General features: G+C 58.2%; 1 protein-coding gene across 3 annotated transcripts in view; it reads left to right on the forward strand.

Annotated features, from left to right (window-relative positions):
• The window catches only part of TSNAXIP1 (translin associated factor X interacting protein 1), a 40,273-nt gene that overhangs the window by 14,665 nt on the left and 6,825 nt on the right, over window positions 1–18,783 (forward strand). For all 3 annotated transcript variants that reach the window (XM_075940522.1, XM_075940521.1, XM_075940523.1), the window contains exons 5-12: window positions 1,378–1,471; window positions 5,073–5,269; window positions 7,625–7,760; window positions 9,770–9,939; window positions 13,452–13,611; window positions 13,818–13,948; window positions 15,532–15,660; window positions 17,145–17,306. In XM_075940522.1, coding sequence (XP_075796637.1) covers window positions 1,378–1,471; window positions 5,073–5,269; window positions 7,625–7,760; window positions 9,770–9,939; window positions 13,452–13,611; window positions 13,818–13,948; window positions 15,532–15,660; window positions 17,145–17,306 — 1,179 coding nt within the window. The remainder of the gene's footprint in view (window positions 1–1,377; window positions 1,472–5,072; window positions 5,270–7,624; window positions 7,761–9,769; window positions 9,940–13,451; window positions 13,612–13,817; window positions 13,949–15,531; window positions 15,661–17,144; window positions 17,307–18,783) is intronic.

An 18,783-nucleotide genomic window follows, 5' to 3' on the forward strand; every position in this document is an offset into this window, starting at 1 on the left:
GACAGCCCCTCATTTAGAAATAACAGGCTTGGTAGTGAGCACAAGCCGGTTGTTCTTTCGAAATAAGGGGGGGCTATTTCAAAATCACTCCCTGGTGTAGACCAGGGCTGATGGTCTAGTTAGGATTTGGCTCTTTCACTGCCCCCAAGGTTCAATTCCCAGTCAGGAACACAAGCACTGAAGAAAGATATCCAGGCTCTTTGGAGGCCTGCCCCACGGTGATCAGAGTCCAGCATGCACTAGAGGTGTGAGGAACTCAATGACCCTGCCAGCAGACCATTTCTTAGTGAAAATGAAATGAACAGAGGAAAACAGGAGTGGTTCATGACAGATCCATCCACAGGAACATAGTCCTTTTACACGGATCTGTTCCTGCCGTAGGCTGTTCTGCTTGGCAGTAAGTGTCTGAGTTAAACAAGGAAAGTTACCGAAAAGACCAGATTGTTTAGTTTCATTCCCAGGTCTAGCTCTGTAGGGGCTTGGAATTTGGTGTCCAGTTTGACTCCTGTACCAGCCTTTGCATGGATCTCTAGCCCAGACACCACATGCGAGGGATTTGGAGGTACTGGCAATAAACATCTTATAATCATCATGAAATCTACGGGCAACCCTCGATCAGTCACAGCTGGCTCCTATTCTGCAAGTAACTTACCTGCCAAGACGGCAGGCTACAGCAGACCACCCAGAGCAAACTTGCTCACCTCAAAACCTGAGGTCCTGTCCGCGCTGCTCAGACACGAAAGCTCCCAGGGCGTTTTTCATGAGCAAGGATTAGGTGTGGGACCCTTGGCCAGAATTTCCCATTCCTATCTGTCATCCGCCACCCCAGAGGGTGTTGCATTTCAGGGGCAAAGCAGAAACCATAGTTGTGGGACTTACTTTGGGAACCTGTTCTCGATATGTATCTGATGTCATTGTGTTTATTTTGGTGAGACTTAGCAGCATTTTTGAAAGGATGTTGACAGGTACGTCATAAGCTGTGCAGTCATTCAGGCTGCGTCTAGACTGCAGCTCTATTTTGGGATACCAGAGGTATCCCAAAATAGCTACTCCATGTCTTTTGAGCGTGCCAGTTATTTTGAAATATAACGGACACCTTATTCCGATGTCCTTGTAAACCTCATTCCACAAGGAGTAAGGGACGTTTTGGAATAGCAATTGATTTCGAAATAAGTGCTCCATAGACAGTGCCAAATTTTGAAATGGTCAAAATAAGATGTGCAATCGGCATAGCTTAATTTGTGTATCTTATTTCGACCAATGGTGCAGTGTAGACACACCCCCAGCGAGCAAGAGCGATTTCCTCTCCAGCTAGCCCAAAGCTCTGCATAAGAAATTCAGAGTCCTTCATAGTGCTCCCTTCTCTTCTTCTCTTAGCCCTACAGAGAGATCTTTGAGTTCTTCATAGAGGATTTCAAAACCTACAAGCCCTTGCTGTCTGCCATAAAGAACGAGTATGAAGTTACATTGGGTAAGATCTGCCTGGTGGGGAGTAACAATTCTAGACAAGTGGCCCTACCCGGTAGGTTAGCTGTATTGGGTAGTTACAGGATGAGCAATAGGGTCAGGCTTCAATGCCAAAATATTGTCAGGCCTGCTGCAAGGTGTGGGAAAGGGGGCAGTTGCCCCAAAGTCCGGCCATTCAAAGGAGCCTGGGGCTCCCAGCTGCTGTGTCTGCTACTGCGGCAGGGACAGCAGCTGGAGCCCCCGGCCCTGTAAATCTCTGCTGGAGCGCTGTGCGTGGCTCCAAGGGCTGGGGGGCGGACATGGCTGTCCCTGAACATAAGCAATGGGCTCTTGCCAACGACCTCTTGGAGAGCCCGTCAGTCTAGTCATCAGTGGGGTCTGGAGAATTTCAGCCCGTCCAGCTCCAGATTGGGCACACGCCAGGCAGCCGCCGTGGCTCCAGGATGGCTTTCTTGGTGGCGTGGGCCGACGTCTTCCACCACGTGGCTCCCATTGCACTGGAAACCAGGGCTGGGATCACACCTCCAGCAGGGCAGACAGAGGCTCAATGGGCAGCTTCCAGGCAGCTCCTCTGTCCATCGCGCGCGTGCACTTTCTAAACACCTGCCGATGGACCGCAACAGCCACTGCCCCGTTGTCAGATACCCAAAGCCCCATCCATTGACAGGGTGTCCTGGAGGTGAGCTATTCTACGTCCTGGCCTGCCGCCGGGGGGCTGGTAATTCTAAAGGGACAGGGCTGCCTTTAGAACCCCCACCAGAGCGCCACGTGGGATGCTCCAGAGCCCCTTGCTGAATGCTCCGGCTGGCTCGGAGGGCCAGCAGGGGCCTGGCCCAGTCCATGCGGATGGCACTGGCTGCTCCAGCCCTGCCCCTTCTGGCTGAGGGCCCACCCTTTCCGGGAGTATAGAGCCAAGCCCACCCCAAACACAGTGCCCAGGGGCCTGGCCATCCGGTCAGCTCCCTTGCCCATTACTATTCCCCTGAGCAATGATAACGCTGAAAGGTTTAGAAAACAGAAGCTAGAAGGGAAGGCTGAAGGAACTGGCCTTGTGTAGTTCAGGAAGGAGAATTCTGAGAGGGGACATGAGAGCGGTTTTCAGGTATCTGGAAGGGTGTCACAAAGAAGAGGGGGAAAAATTATTCTCTTTGGCCTCTGAGGATAGGACAAGAAGCAATGGGCTGAAACTGCAGCAAGGGAGGTTTAGGCTGGACATTAGGAAAAACTTCCTGCCTGGCAGGGTGGTTAAATACTAGAATAAGTTGCCCAGGGAGGTTGTGGAATCTCCATTGCTGGAGATATTTAAGAGCAGGTTAGACAGACGCCTGTCAGGGATGGTCTAGAGCAGTGTTTCTCAACCAGGGTACGAGTACCCTTAGGGGTACTGGAGAGAAGTCTGGGGGATACGTCAACACAACTGAAATTTGGAGAAAACTGAATTTGTTTAAAATTTTACAGCACTTTATCATTTTTGTACTTTTCACACCCAAAAATTTAATCACCCAGCTATGATTAAGTTGTTTAAACAAATGTGTTGCAATGGTAGAAAAAAAAATGTGTGTGTCTGAAAACTGAAGGTAGTGGGGATACTTAACGTTTTTTAAAGGGGTACTTCATGAAAAAGGTTGAGAAACACTGGTCTGGACGGTGCTTGGTCCTGCTTGACCTCGCAAGGGCCCTTCCAGTTCTAGGATTCTGATTCTATGCACCAGCTGATCCCTAAAGTGCTTTCTTTGTGCAGCAGAATCCTGGACGGTGGCAGCAGGCTACTAACTGGGGAGAGAAGTCAGTTTTAAATACCAACCGCAAACACAAAGACACTTTTCCCTTGAGCACATTGATCACCCCAATCTAGTGGTGCATGAGCTCCCTCTGCGGTCTGGTTTCCATTCCCCTCTCAGGCCAAACTGTGTTGCTTCTTAAGCATCTATTAGCCACTTGGTTTATTTTACGCTTCCATATAAGTTCGGGTGCAACATTCCCTATAGAGTCTGGGGGAACCCAGCTTCCTGTGTTCATAGTCCAACTATTTTTGGAAGCCAAGTTTTCTCGGGGCAGACTCACCTCTGCAGCGCCTCCTGCTGGCTGCTCCAGGGAATTAGCCCTTTCTCAGCAGGGTGCCTCCTTCTGGCTGGCGTCTCCCCATCCTCACTCCACGCTCCTGTTCTAGACCCACATCGCTCCCCGAAATCGTGTTCTTGTCAGGACACTCCCCTCCGGCAGTGCCCACCCCAATGATCTCTCATCCCCCTTCCGGGGGTGTTGTATCAGCAGTCCTTAGTCTCTACTACCACTGTGGCCAGCTGTGGCTTCCAAGCTGCACCCCTCTGTCACAGGGGCAAGCCACAGTCTGTATGCGCCATGCCTTGGTGGTGTGGCCTGATGCAAGGGGAAGAACCCAGGCCTGCCCACTACTCTGGGTCCTGTCTGACCCAGAGACCCTCCTCTACTCCCCTTCACGGCCTCTTGCTCCTGGCCCACTTCCCCTGCGACCCTTTGCAGCCTCCTGGCCCTTGTAGCAAGGCCGCAGCCCGGCAGGGATCAGGCAGGAGCCTCCCTCTCTAGCCCCCACTGATCCTACCCCACACTGCTCTATTGAAAGTTCATGTCCAGGAACTAGGCCCTGCACCTTCCCTAGTCAGGGCCCAACTAGCTCTGGCTGCTGAGCAGCCCCTTATATACAGGGCTGCCCCAGCAAGCTACACCCTGATTGGCTACTAACAACTTCTCCTTCATTGGCTGGGGCTCTGCACCAGCTCCCTCCAGCCTGCATCAACCCCTTCCAGCCACAAGCGAATACACTGGTCTGGCTGGAGAACCTAGCTGCAGTGGCAAGAAATGGACTTGGAAGCATTAAGCATAAAACCAGGAATGGAGCAGGGGTTGAGTTGCGTTGCAGCTTGGAGATCTGTGTTGTGAGGAGCTACCCACTCCTGCCTGTTCAAGTTTACTCCCTGTCTCAGGCCTCGGAGAACCACCCTCCTTTCAACTACAGAGGGCGGGGGGGGGGGGAGGCTTGTGAGTCACCTGGGGCAATCTGGAGGGGGCAAAGAGAAGTGAGGTGGGTAGGAGGGAGGAGCAGCCCCGAAAGAGAAGGAAGGGAACTCATGGTTGGGAATGCCCAAGTGTCCCTGGCACCCACTTGAGTACGGCTCTAGAGGCAGGGATCTCCACTGGGCGTGGGGTGGAGAATTCCAGCTGCCTGGCTGTGGTTGTGGGTGAGTGAGGAACCACCAGCTGACTGCCATTCCCGACTCTGTCCTACGCTGCCATTCCACCCTGGAGAGCTGCTACCGTGAAATTTGGGGGGTGCTGGGCACATCTGAAGAAAATCAGGGGTGCTCACAAACTGAAAACCCGAGATCCGTCTTGCAGTTAGTGTTTGGCACCAATATAAACAGCAGAGAGTTAAAATCCACGACCCACGGGATGCTGTAGGGAGCCAGAAGTCCAAAGAAATTCCAGCCCTCAGCAGGTGGAGGCAAAAAAGGCCGGTTCTGTCCCAGGTTCCAGCCTTGAAAACTCATCCTTAGGTTGCCTCTTCTGCCCAATTCTTCTACATGGTTGAGTCCTTAATAACGAGAGCCTGGCCCTTCCGCCTTTAGATCACCTGAGGCAGAAGGTCCGCTCGCTGGAGTCCCTGAAGGGCATGCTGGTGTCTGTGTCCGAGGAGTGCACCCAGCAGATCGTGGCTCTCCAGGAGGAGGAGAAGGCGGAAATCACAGCGCTGAAGAAGGAGAAACTGTACTTGTTGAAGCAAATTGACAAGATGGAGGAGGAGAAGGGCTCCCTGCAGACCCAGGTAGAACAGGACAGCGATCAGCCATAAGTTTCTCTCCACAGCCTTCTGCAGCTAGTCCGGGACAGCCCGATCCAGCTGCCCTGAATCAGCGGCAGCTTTGCCATTGATGGCAGTGGGAGCAGCCCATAGGTGCAGGGAGGTCAGGTTTTGTACCCAGCTTCCCTGTGCCCAGTTGGCAATCCCAAGCTGGAGCCCCAGTGGTGGAAAATGGGACCCTGAGAGACCGGGGAGTGGCAAAGCTAGTGGGGCCAGGAAGATCCTGGAGGCCTGGTGAGCCCCCATGGGAGCCCCCGAGAGTCAAGGACCCTCAGTCCCAGGGCTGGCGAAGCCAGTGGCAGCACCTCGGCGTGGGAACTAGTCGGGTGGGCCCCCCGGGTTTTTCACCCTGCTTCTCCACCCCAACTGCACCCAGGGATTTCCCACTACTGGCCCACCACTGGCTTCACCAGCCCCATGAAAATCCTGCTTCATTGAACCTGGCAGAGCCTCCTGGCTAACATCTCCAGCCATTCCGTCTGCACCGAGCATGCTCCAGCCCCACTGCGCTTCCTCCCCTGCAGCTCGTCCACACTGAGCATGGTTCCTGCAGCCACAGAGCCAGGACTCCTGACGTTGCAGCTGCAGCCATGCGTTGGCCTAGGGCAGGGCTACTCAACACGTGGCCCGCAGGGCGCTTTGGGTTAGCCGGGGGATCCTTTGAGCATGGCCTCCATGGGGAACACGCTCCGTAACGGCGAGTCAATAGAATGGGCTGTTGCCATGTGTTTTACTAGTTCAGTTCCTGGGCTGTCGTTGCTCATTCAAAGAGCTGTCGGATGGGTGGAAATGCGGTAACTGTTGCTTTTTGTTAATATCAGCAGAGCTGACTTAAATGGGGCCTGTGTGTTGTGCAGTCCTGCCTTAAGCTTTGTGTTTATGCCCGTCCATGGGAAAGAAGCTATTTGCATATATTTGCATGGATATTTGCACATATATGCAACCACGCTTAAGTTGTGGCCCTTGGCATGTGCTGTGGGTGTCCCCGTGGCCCCCAGGGCTTCCAAAGTGGAGTAGCCCTTGCCTAGGAAGGCAGGGGTTACACAAAGGCATGTGTGGGAGGCGCGGTTCCCTTTAAATGCAAAGGTCAAGGCCCCTCCTCTCCGTGGGTCGCAGCTCCCCCCTCCGCGGCTCCTTGGCTTGGGCACGGAAACCTCGCTCCCGCTTCAATCAGGTTAGCTGCTGGGGCAGGGCGCTCTGGCTCCTGCGCCCACCACGGGCCCCGGGCCCAGCTCCTCCCTGACTGGTGCGAATGGTTCTGTGCACGGTGCTGAGCAGAGCCTCCTGCCAGCAGATCAGGCTCTCCACTGTTCACGTGGGGCACCGGAGAAGCTGCAGAAAGTCACGTCTGGGAGTGGGAGCCGGAGGCAGATTCCGTGCCAGGCCTCTCAGAGGTCCAGGTGGTGAGGGGTGGGGGGTAAAGGCGGCTTTACGCTGCCTTTGTATTGTGACAGTGCGTCGGGGAACCCCCACCCTGCACCCCCATCCGCAGCCAGACGGGACTCTCAGCCGGCCGGGAGAGTAGAAGGGTTATTGGTGCTCAGGGACAGCGCAGCGTGGGAGCGGTGGGAGCTCAGACACCGAGAGCAGACATCCTTATCCCTCTGGGGGGCCCTGAACCCCCTTCCTGCTCCCAGTCGCCTCTCTTCCCCCAGCCGAGACTAACACACTCCCCTGCAACTGGTCACTCTGCCCCCAGGCCGCCCCGCCCCTTGCTTTGTTCAGATTCCTCCACCTAGCCCAGGTGTCAGGCCAGCTGGACCATGGCCTAGGTACCTCCCCTCAGCCCCCCCCCCCCCCCGATCCCCCGCTGGGCACTACACACAGACACACACAGTCTCTGCAGACCAGCACAGGGCAGTTGGGATCACACCCAGCACAACACGGCAACCAGTGAACGCAAAACCAGGGTGGATCCAGGGCCACAAGAGTGGACAGCCCCTCCCCCCCCGCACGTCAAATGTATGTGTACGGTATTACAACCCCCAGAGTGCAAAAGGTTGCTAGTGAGGGGCTGAGCCAATTCCTCCGTCACCCGTGGGTTCCTTGTCAGGGCTGAGAAGTGTCCACGGGGCAGCCATGTTCGCCGGTGGCACCTGATGGACTAACATCTGTATTCGGGCATCAGCTTTCATGGGCTGGGCCCCCCTGCATCCGACAGGAGGCCCGGCCCACGCGACTGTTCCCCAGAGCAGTGAGTCTGTCAGGCGCCACCGGCCGCTTCCTTGTCACCGACGGGGCATGCGGGGAGGCTCCTGGCCCCGCGGCAGGCGGCGCAGGGGCTGAGGTCTGCGGTGAGCCCCGCTCTGTCGCCCGCAGGTGCATCAGCTGCGGAAGAGCGTGGCCAAGGAGTACGTGCGCTACGCCAATGAGAGTGATGCGCGCAGGCTGCTCCTCGCGGACCTGAACGACCTGCGCAACCAGCAGCTGGAAATGTCGCTTCGCCAAGTGCAAGGCAGGGAGCCCGGCCCCGGGACAGAGCCCTCGCACGCACTGCTGGACGGCGCGGTGCCCCCCCACTTCGTGGTCCGGGGCCAGGCCCTGCAGGCTGCTGTGCCCCTAGCGCCTTGGCCCACAAGTCACTGGTGCTCCCAGATCTTGACACAACTGCTCTGTGTTTGTGCCAGCCGCGTTACTTGCCAGGGGTTCTTTGGGGGGCTGGTCCCTGCAACGCACCCTCTGGCGTGGACATGAGGGTTCAGACCCACAGGGAGCACAGCCCCGCCAGCTCCATCCCTCCCCAAGTCCAGGACTTTGACAGGAGGGGCCGCAAAGATAACGTCCTCCAAGAACAGCAGGGGTGGGGGAGTGTCCTTCCTCCTCCTTTCGAGGCGCTGCCTGGGGTATCGAACGGTTGGGTCCAGTAGCAGCCCGAGGCACCAGCTTGCATCACTCCCTACAGCTGATCTTCTCCTAAGCAAACTAGGGAAACGGGACCTAGAGCAGGGGAGGGCAAAAGGGCCTCCACGTGCTGGATCCGGCCTGCCGAGTGGATTGATCCGGCCCACGGAGGCCCTGCCGCTCCCCCGCCCGCAGGCCAATGAAGGCCTGGGGGCGGGGTGAAGTGCACGAAGTTTCCTCAGCCCTGCCAGGAGCCCGTGGCGCTTAGAAGTGCCACATGCTCCTCGGAGGGCGGGATTAGACTGAGCGCTCCCCCGCCCCCAAGCCCTGATTGGCCTGGGGGCAGAAGGGGAAGCATGTGAAGTCTCCTCCCACTGCCGGGGCATGGGTGCCTAGGGGACACCTGGGGGGAGGCAAAGGTGCTCCCCCATCCCCAGACCAATCATAGTCCGTGGGTGGGGAAGCAGGGAAGTATCCTGGCCCCGCCCCTTCCGCTTGAGGTCCCGCCCCTTCCAGGGTGGCCAGGGGCCACTTGAAAAATTTCTGAAGTGGCCCCCGGCAAAAAATGATTGTCCACCCCCGCCCTAGAGGAGGCTTCTGTAAAGTGGGTGCCCAACGGATTGGAAACCGGTCCCTGCACGTTCGCAGTCCAGCTGCAAGGGCAGATCGAGTGGGGCCCCCCACTGCCGAGCCTCCCAAATTCTGGCGTCCAGCCCCCTCCTTCCTCTGCATATGCGCCTCTTTCAGGGGGCAGTTCACACAGCACCTCAGCCCCCCCGCCGATCTGCCCTCCCAGGTCCACGTTTGCTTCTCCTGCAGCTCCTGGCTTCTTCCACCCCCTCCCAGACAGGGCGCTGCCCAGCACAGAGGCACCATCCAGCCCTTGTTGCTCACAGGAGGGGAGGGGGGAAGGGTTGGAGCTGTTGGGCTCTTTGGTTCCCTCTTCCCATCACCCCCGTCCTGTGAGAGCAGTGTCTGCTCCTGGAGAAAGGGGAGACTTCTGCCTGCCCCCGCAGCAACCCTGCCTAGATTCTCCTCCCCAGGAGACAGGGAGAGCTGCCAGTTCTGCTAGAGCAGGGACAGGCAAAATACAGCCTGGATCCGGCTGCCACTGTCCTGCAGGAGCCTCGGGCAGGCTTCCTGCCTGCCGCGCACCCACCTGCTGCTCAAAGCAGCCAGCTGCGAGGGCCGGGCACGTCTCTGTGTGCCGTGTGCCCCCACTCTGCCTGCACTGCAAATACTACACTGGCGGCTCCCATTGGCCAGAAACAGCCCAATAGGAGCTGCGAGATTGTGCCGGGGGCAGGGCAGGGCACAAACCCTCCCTCCCAGGTGCACATGGCACAGAGACACACAGGGCGCCTGCAGCCAGCTGCTTTGAGCGGTGTGCGGGCAGGTGCTGGGCCACAGGACGGATCCGACAGTCTGGCAAGTTGGATTGCTGTATTTCACCCACCCTGCTCTAGAAGAATTGGCAGGAACTGGGAACATGGGGCCTGCACTTCAGAACCTCCGGGGGCTGTAACAACACTCGTGATGTCACCTTGAGAACATGCCTCCAGAGAGCTGGGCTTGTGGTCGTGACCCTCCTTTTGACTGTGCGTCGCCGCCTGTTGTTTAAAGATGTCTCGGGCGAAGACGTGGTCAAGTTAACGCTGGCGCTGAAGATAGCTCGGCAGGACCTCACAAAAGCCCAGGTGGAGCTGAACACCATGAGGGCAGATTACGGAGATGTTGTTCCCAGGAGAGACTACGAGTCGCAGGAGAAAAAATATATGGATCTGCTTGAGAAGGTGACCGGGGGCTGTCGTACTTGCTCTCACGCTGTCCCACGCAATCCCAGCCTGTGTCTTGGGGTGCAGGCGGAGATGTAAACTGTGCCAATCCAGAGCATGCTGAGACCGACCCTAGCTTGTCCCATTGCGCCCGGGTCCGGTCTGCAGTGGGGATATCACCCACCTCCCGGGGGTGCTTACCCTTAACCAGTGAGGGGCGGCGACCTGGCCTGGCCCCAGCAGCCCCCATTCATGGCAGGCTGCCAGCAGCAGCTCCCCATCCGCGCCACTCTGCAGGGGGCTGCTCCAAGCCTTGCTGGGCCCACCACACCACAGGCAGGGGGTCCCTGCAGCCTGGACAGGCCCCCCACCCACAGAACCCGTTAAGCAGTGAACCACTTCAACCAACATTGAACCAGTTAACTGCTTAAGCGGGATTTCACCTGACTTCCGGCCAGGTGATTGGGTGGGGCCAGGCTGGCTGAAAGCAGCACTCAGCCGGCAGCGGTCCATGGCTGCCTGGCGATAAGAACCCAGTTCCTGTATTTGCCAGTGAGATGAAATGGGTTCCTACCCCTCTGCAGCCCCAGGGTCGCTGTGCTGCAAGCTGACTGAGGGATGGTGTAGGTGGAGCTTGGTCCTGCCTTGAGGGCGGGGGGCTGGACTCGATGACCTCTTGAGGTCCCTTCCAGTCCTATTATTCTATGATTCTATGAGCCCCCAAGGTGGGGTGAGGACTGGAATGACCCGGGCTGCAGGTAGCCTGCTTGTTGGTTGTTTCCCTGCTTTTCAGAGCACATGGGTGAGCTCCTGGCTTGCAGTGCCCACTCCCTAGAGCAGCCCCAGTTCTCCCAGCAAACCCATGGATCAGTTCACAACCCCCCCGGGGTGTAGAGGAGAGAATGGGGGGCGGGGGTTTGGCTCCGAGTGTGAATTGCTGATGGACCAGAAGAAGGTTGCTGCTAGAGGTCCGGTGTGGGGGCGCCCGAAGTTGCTGCTTGAGGGCTGCCCGAAGTTGCGTTAAGGGCGAACGGCAAAAAAAGAGATATCGTGCACGTTTGCCCCTTCCCTCTGGTGGGTTAAGGGGGCCTGGCAGGTTTCTGATGCTTTTCGGCCTGCTAGTTCCATTAGGAACAACAGGCCTTACACATCTTTTTTTGCTGGAGCGAAGGCTCTTGGCCTTCATTTATAAGGAAAAAGGTGGTGAACCTTTCACAAAGAGAACTTTTCTCCCAAGTGGTTATAAGGTGTTTTAGTTATAAACAGCCCAAACAGTCAGAAACAATGAGGGGATGAATGAAAGTCCCTTTCCCTCCCCGTCAGGGTGTGAGTTTCAGCCATAAGCCTGCTAGTACTTCCATCCTTCAGAAGGAATGACGGACAAACAGATTTCTCAGGTAACGAACAGATGCACGTCAAGCTCTCTTACACTGACTCAAGAGTGTGAGTACCCACCTCACAGCTGATGGTTCAGAAGTCAGGTACATACCCCCAGCTGGCTGTGAGTTCTATCCTTAGATTTCACCAGCCTATTTTCAAGAGTGAACTCGGGCACAGCCACCGCTGTCCCATGCAGTCCCTCAGATCTGTGCCCCACGTCAATTACACCGTAGATCTCATGGCATAGACAAGACGGGTAGCCTATTCCATAATCAACTAGATGCACAGTTAGTTTCCGGAAAAGGAAATAAGATTTATTACAAGGTTACAGCTGGTAACCACACACCCCAATGAACAACAATCTTACGTTTCTAAGGTAACAGAACAATAAGCGAGTTCTGTAGGTCCTTTAGGGCTAAGCAGCTGGGGAACTTTTGCTTATGTCTGGTAATCCTGGTTCCCGAGTCCAGGTAGCCTAAAGATACAGTTTCTCCATCTTAGGGCTTTTTATTCCCTTCCCCGCTTCTGCTTTGAGCAGCAAACTCAGCTGAGGGAGGAATTCACTTGCAAGACTCCTCTTCATGCAGTGGGAGGAGAGCATAAAAAGTCTTAGGTCTTCTTTCTCCTCCAAATGGGGAGGATGAGCCTTCCTTGTTGGGCAGGACGTAAGAAGGCCCGCTTGTCACGCTCCTTAGCGCTGTGACTCACCCCCAATGCAAGCGCTGCAGCGTTCCCGTATCGTACGGGATGCAGGTGTTATAAGGCGAGATGAATGCAGCAACTCCCAAGCATTCAGTACGGTGTAAACGCTACACTCACTTAGAATTCCAACAGCTAGTCTATCAATAGTAGCACCCAGGGGAGCCAAGGTGAGGTACATATCCAGCTCAGCTGGGGCCTGGAGACCTTGGCATGAGCTAGTGTCCGGTCTGCCACTGCCACACTGCCCCCAGAACCTTTTTCTTAAAGAGCCAAAGCCCAGCCAGGCCCCTATTTACTTCATTCAACCAGCCATTTACAGAAATTCTTTGCCATTCCTCTGCCCAGAGCTGCACTTATCATAGAATCATAGAACACTAGGAGTCATCGAATCCAGTCCCCTGCCCTCAAGGCAGGACCCAGCACTGTCTAGACCATCCCTGGCAGGTGTCTGTCCAACCTGCTCTGAAATATCTCCAGGGATGGAGACTCCACGACCTCCCCAGGCACCTGAGAGGGGACGTAGTAGCTCCCCATCAGCGCAGGAGCTTTCAGAGGTGACAAAGTGTATGACACTTGGTGGCCAGGCTGCGCCTCTGTTGTAAAGATGAGCAGCCACACTCCAGACCAGCGGTGGGGACCAGATCCACCGCCAAGGCTCCTGCACCTACCCTCCCTCCTACCCACACCCGTTTCCCAGCAGCCTCCTCCCCCACACAGAGCCCCTCATTTTTGACCCCACCCCAGAGCCTGGAGGGCCCACAAACTCTACTAGCTTGGGCCCCCAGCTCTGGGATGTGAGGGAATGTGGGGAGGGTCTTCCTGCTTCGCAGACAGACGCCACGTCCGTGACTTTTTTTTTTGTTGCTTCTCATTGTGTGTGGCCCCCGACTGTTTTTCTGTGGGTCAGCGGCCCCTGACCCAAAACCTGTTCCCCGCCCCTGCTCTAGAAGGCTGAGGACTACCCTGCGCTCAGCCACCTCAGGTGTAAATGTCAGTCTGAAAAGGGACTGAATAACCGAGCAACATGACCTACAAGGAGACTGAGGGATTGGGGCTTGTTTAGTCTGCAGAAGAGTGAGGGGGGATTTGAGAGCAGCCTTCAATTTCCTGAAGGGGGTTCCAAAGAGGCTGGAGAGAGGCTGTTCTCAGTGGGGGCAGGTGGCAGAACGAGGAGCAATGGGCTCAAGTTGCAGTGGGGGAGGTCTAGGTTGGATATTAGGAAAAACGATTTCCCTAGGCGGGTGGGGAAGCGCTGGGCTGGGTTCCCTAGGGAGAGGTGGAATCTCCATCCCTAGAGGTGTTTAAGTCCCGGCTGGACAAAGTCCTGGCTGGGTTGATTGAGCCGGGTTGGTCCTGCCTTGGGCGGGGGCTGGACTCGATGACCCCTGAGGTCTCTTCCAGCTCTATGGCGTTCAGAGCCTCTCTCTGCCCGCTCTCCCCCCTGTTAGCTGGAGGTCCTGCAGAAGGACTTTGAGGCCCTCCAGAAGGAGTACAGCGTGCTCCTGGAGATCCACCGGGAGGCTGTGGAGGAGCGAGACCACTTCTTCAACGAACTCCAGGAAGTCCAGCACAGCTCCACGCCCCGGCCGGACTGGGCGAAATGTGCAGGTACCAGGCTCTCGGGGTGGGAGGCTTTGGACGTCCCTTCTCGGAGGGCTGAGGGGCGTTCCATCTGCTAACTTCCAGACGGGGTGGAAGCCCCCTTTCCTGCGGGTTCCATGGGGGAGGTGGGGCTGGCAGCTGGAGGGGCTCGCGGGCACCCGACTGCCGGACGTGCTCTCCTGCCTGCAGCTCAGTGTGTTTCTGCCTGGCAGAGGTGATTGCGGGGGGCCCCGAGCGGTGGAGCATCCTGCAGGAGGGGAAGAGCAGTGACCAGATGGTGGCCGTGCTTCTGGAGGAGATCGGCGCAGGCGTGCTGAAGGAGAAGGACACGTTCCCAGCGCTGGTAGGGCGCTTCCTTGGCGGCTTTGCCTTGTCACGAGGGCTCTAGGAGACAGAGCCAAGCGGGGCAGAGCCTTTCCCAGTCAGAATGCCCCGGCTGGACTATCGATACTCAGAGATCAGACTAATCGTTCGCTGGACGCCATCAGCCATGGACAACCAGTTGCCAGGCTGCTTGGAGAATCAATCTCCAGGTTGAGATTTGCCAGCAGCGATCGCAAGTGCCAAGTGCTGAGTCAGGAAATGCTGCCCAGGCGTCCAGGCGAGGGGTGTCTTCCCCAACTGCTTGTGCCCTGTGACAGCCACACTTGGACCGGGGTCCTCCCTTGTCCCCAGACTACAGGCGACAAGGGCCTGGTAGAAAGATCTTCCTGCTGTTGCCTCCCTAGCGAACAGGCAGCTTAGTTGTGAGCATTGTGGCCAGTCACATTGTACTGAGCAGTTGATCTGTCCCAGGTGGAGTCAGACGCCCTTTTGCCTGCCCTGCTCACAACCCGTCTCTTCCTCAGTTTTCCCCGGGAGCTTTAGTGGTTTTACCCTCTACTTCCCAGCGGGAGGATGTGGCCCCATTTTTGTTGTGCTAAGCCCGGGTCCCTCACCCTCTTTGTGGCTAAGGCCGAGCAGAACACGGCCCATGGTGAGCAATGCCCGGCGCTCTCCTCAGCCCACCTGTCAGAGGTCAGGGAAATAGCTCTCCCCAGTACATAGACACGGACGGGAGGGATACACAGCCTGTGTGCGTCACTCGCATGGCCTGTGTCCGCGGAACAGCACCGCCCTGGGAAACACGCACAGAAGTCGTGGCAGCGGCTGTGGGGGGGCAACGGGCTTGGGACGGGAGACCCAAGAAAAGTCATTTGCAAGGGGCAGTCAGGAGAGGGGCCCTGGGCAGACTCCAGCTGACTCAGGTCAGAGACTCACAATCCCAGGGCTGGAAGAGACTTCAGGAGCCATCAAGTCCAGCCCACTGCCCAAGGCAGGACCAGCCCAACTAAATCAACCCGGCCAGGGCTTTGTCAAGCAGAGACTTAAACACCTCTAGGGATGGAGATTCCACCCCCGCCCTAGGGAACCCAGCCCAGCGCTTCCCCCCCTCCTAGGGAAATAGTTTGTCCTAACGTCCAACCTAGACCTCCCCCACTGCAACTTGAGCCCATTGCTCCTTGATCTGCCATCTGCCCCCACTGAGAACAGCCTCTCACCAGCCTCTTTGGAACCCCCTGCAGGGAGTTGCAGGCTGCTCTCAAATCCCCCCTCACTCTTCTCTCCCGCAGACTAAACAGACCGAAATCCCTCAGTCTCTCCTCGCAGGCCATGTGCTCCAGCCCCCTAAGCATTTTGGTCGCCCTCTGCTGGACCCTCCCCAATGCATCCACGTCCTTTCTGTAGTGGGGGGCCCAGAACTGGACACAACACTCCAGATGTGGCCTCCCCGGGTCCTTCACTGAGGGGAGAGGAAGCTGTCCCAGCTGGCTCCCACCTCGTGAGCCCACCCAGAGACACGGACCTTTTCCATGGCCCTCCAGGCTATGGGCGCAGTGTCCTGGCTCCCTGAGGTGCAGCCCTGTCTGTCTCTGGTGTCTCCAGGGCAAAGGGGACAAGGTCCCGGTGTACCTGAGGTACGAAGGGCAGGTGAAGAACAAGAAGCTGAACAAAAAGGACGTGGTGAACATCCTGAGGGAGATCTGGAAAGAGAAAGTTTCAGCCGATCAGCAGGTTCTGTCCTCTTCTACCCCTCCCTAAAGCCCACCTGACTCCTTGCTGTCCGCGGCTGTGACACTCCGGCTGGCCGGAAGGGGCTGGGAAGACAGGGCTGCAGGGAAGTCGGGGTTTGTGCCACTTTCTGACCCTGTCGACCGAGCATGCTGCAGGAGAAGGGTGTTTTGCTCTCCTCCAGCCCCCGTTGCCAGGGTCTCTGCCAGCTGCTAGCCTAGGGTGTGAGGGGGCTCCTGTAATCAGGACTTCAGCATGGTTGGGCGGTGCCAGGCACATGATCCTAGCTGATAGGAAACAGCGTGCAGCCTGCTAACGAAGCTGAGCACAGCATGACCTTAGGGCAGCTATGAGAGCCCGGGGCGCAGTGGGGAGTCAGGGAACTCTAGCGAGAGAGCGAGAACAGCGCTCTGCATGGTTCTCCAGGCCACTGGTCAGGCCCCTGCAGCTGTTTCTACACTGGGCGGGTTTGGCAACAAAAGTGCTGGCGACAGGCAAAAGTGGATTTGTCAGACTGGATTTTCTGCCTCCCACTGCCGACATTTCCTGGCCACCTTGCTAGCACCCTGTCCACAGACAGAGCAAAGCCTTGTGGGGAAACATCCCACAGGGCAGTGTGGTGGGAAGGCAGAACTGATCCCTGTGCTCCTTGGGATTTCCCCGTGGCTCTGGGGGCTCGATGTGCTGAGCAATATCCAAGCAGCACAGCCGCCAGGTTCCTAGCAGGGCACAACAGGAGCTGTCCAATGATTTGCTCCTTGTTCCCCAAAGGGAGCAGCTCTCTCAGCTGCCAGACACTTCCCGGAGTGTTGAAAGGGGAGGGGGCGCCTGTCTGCAGGGCAGCAGAGATCACAGAACACTGAGCAGAGCCAGCAGGGCAGGCAATGGGGGATGCTGGCGGAAGCCAGTTCTCTGGGCAAAACAAGCAGCAGAGTCCACCCTGGCTCTTTGTCCACAACAAAGGGAGGGGGAAAGACAAAAGTCTCTGGCAGAGCCGGAAGTTTTTTGTCACTAAAACTGGGTGTTTTCCCCGACAAGTCCCATTGCCGTGTAAACACTCTCGCTGTTTTGTTGCCAAAACACAGGTTCTAGCAACAGACCGTGCCAGTGTGGCCTACACCCTTGTCAGCAAGGCTGGGGGTGCTCTGCTCTTAGGGAAGTCCTGCCCATCTCTCCTGGGCCGGAAGGGCAGTGCCCAGAGGTGCTGCCAGAGTATGGGGTGTACAAAGGTGTGGCCCCAACCGGGCCCTCTGTACGGACCTTGGGAGGAGGAGATTTATACCCCTTCCCAACTGATGAGTGTCCATAGGCTAGCTCCTGTTTGGACAGGAAGTGAGGTCCCCCGGCTCTAGGGGGAAGCTGGAGGTACTCTGCTTCCTCCAGCCCAGAGGAGGGTGGCCTGGTCTTCTCTGGCGTTTGGAGCTGAGGAGCAGTTCTGAAGGGACCCCCTAGCCCGGTTTCTGGAGCAGCTGCCTCGTGTTTTGCAGAAAGGGAAGCAATCCAACCTCCCAGAGTTCTTCCTCAGCTACCTCCAGAAGTGCTACGGCGACGCTGCGGCCTTCGACTGGGCTTACACCATCCACGAGACCGTCAAGCTGTACCGGTCAAACGAAGCCATGAGCTTGTTCTACGACATCCTGAGCGGGAAGGTGAGTGGCCCAGGCCCCGTGTGCTCTCCTCCGCTCTCCTGAGTGTGTGAGCGAGGGGCGAGGGGGACCAGACCTGTGAGGAGCTGAGCAGCCCCCCAGCTCTCGCGGGGAGTGAGGGCGCTCAGCACACTGGAGACCGGGCACTTGTTAGAGGGCCCCTGTTCTTCCCGGAGCACAGCTCCCGCCACGCCCCTCGGTCACCTCCCGCCCTTCCCTCCAGAGCACTGCTCCCGCCACGTCCCTCGGTCACCTCCCGCCCTTCCCTCCAGAGCACTGCTCCCGCCACGTCCCTCGGTCACCTCCCGCCCTTCCCTCCAGAGCACAGCTCCCGCCACGTCCCCCGCAGTCATCTCCAGCCCCTCCCTCCAGAGCACTGCTCCCGCCACGCCCCCCAGTCACCTCCTGCCCTTCCCTCCAGAGCACTGCTCCCGCCACGCCCCCCGGTCACCTCCCGCCCTTCCATCCAGAGCACTGCTCCCGCCATGCCCCTCGGTCACCTCCCGCCCTTCCCTCCAGAGCACTGCTCCCGCCACGCCCCCCGGTCACCTCCAGCCCCTCCCTCCAGAGCACTGCTCCCGCCACCCCCCCCGGTCACCTCCCGCCCTTCCCTCCAGAGCACTGCTCCCGCCACGCCCCCCGGTCACCTCCAGCCCCTCCCTCCAGAGCACTGCTCCCGCCATGCCCCTCGGTCACCTCCCGCCCTTCCCTCCAGAGCACTGCTCCCGCCACGCCCCCCGGTCACCTCCCGCCCTTCCATCCAGAGCACTGCTCCCGCCACGCCCCACGGTCACCTCCCGCCCTTCCATCCAGAGCACTGCTCCCGCCATGCCCCTCGGTCACCTCCCACCCTTCCCTCCAGAGCACTGCTCCTGCCACGCCCCCCGGTCACCTCCCGCCCTTCCCTCCAGAGCACTGCTCCCGCCACGCCCCCCGGTCACCTCCCGCCCTTCCCTCCAGAGCACTGCTCCCGCCACGCCCCCCGGTCACCTCCTGCCCTTCCCTCCAGAGCACTGCTCCTGCCACGCCCCCCGGTCACCTCCTGCCCTTCCCTCCAGAGCACTACTCCCGCCATGCCCCTCGGTCACCTCCCACCCTTCCCTCCAGAGCACTGCTCCCGCCACGCCCCTTGGTCACCTCCCGCCCTTCCCTCCAGAGCACTGCTCCTGCCACGCCCCTCGGTCACCTCCAGCCCTTCCCTCCAGAGCACTGCTCCTGCCACGCCCCCCGGTCACCTCCCGCCCTTCCCTCCAGAGCACTGCTCCCGCCACGTCCCCCGCAGTCATCTCCAGCCCCTCCCTCCAGAGCACTGCTCCCGCCACGCCCCCCGGTCACCTCCTGCCCTTCCCTCCAGAGCACTGCTCCCGCCACGCCCCGCAGTCATCTCCAGCCCTTCCCTCCAGAGCACTGCTCCCGCCACGCCCCCCGGTCACCTCCCGTCCTTCCCTCCAGAGCACTGCTCCTGCCACGCCCCCCGGTC

This window comes from Pelodiscus sinensis, chromosome 12 (assembly GCF_049634645.1).
Source record: "Pelodiscus sinensis isolate JC-2024 chromosome 12, ASM4963464v1, whole genome shotgun sequence".
NCBI lineage: Eukaryota > Metazoa > Chordata > Testudines > Trionychidae > Pelodiscus > Pelodiscus sinensis.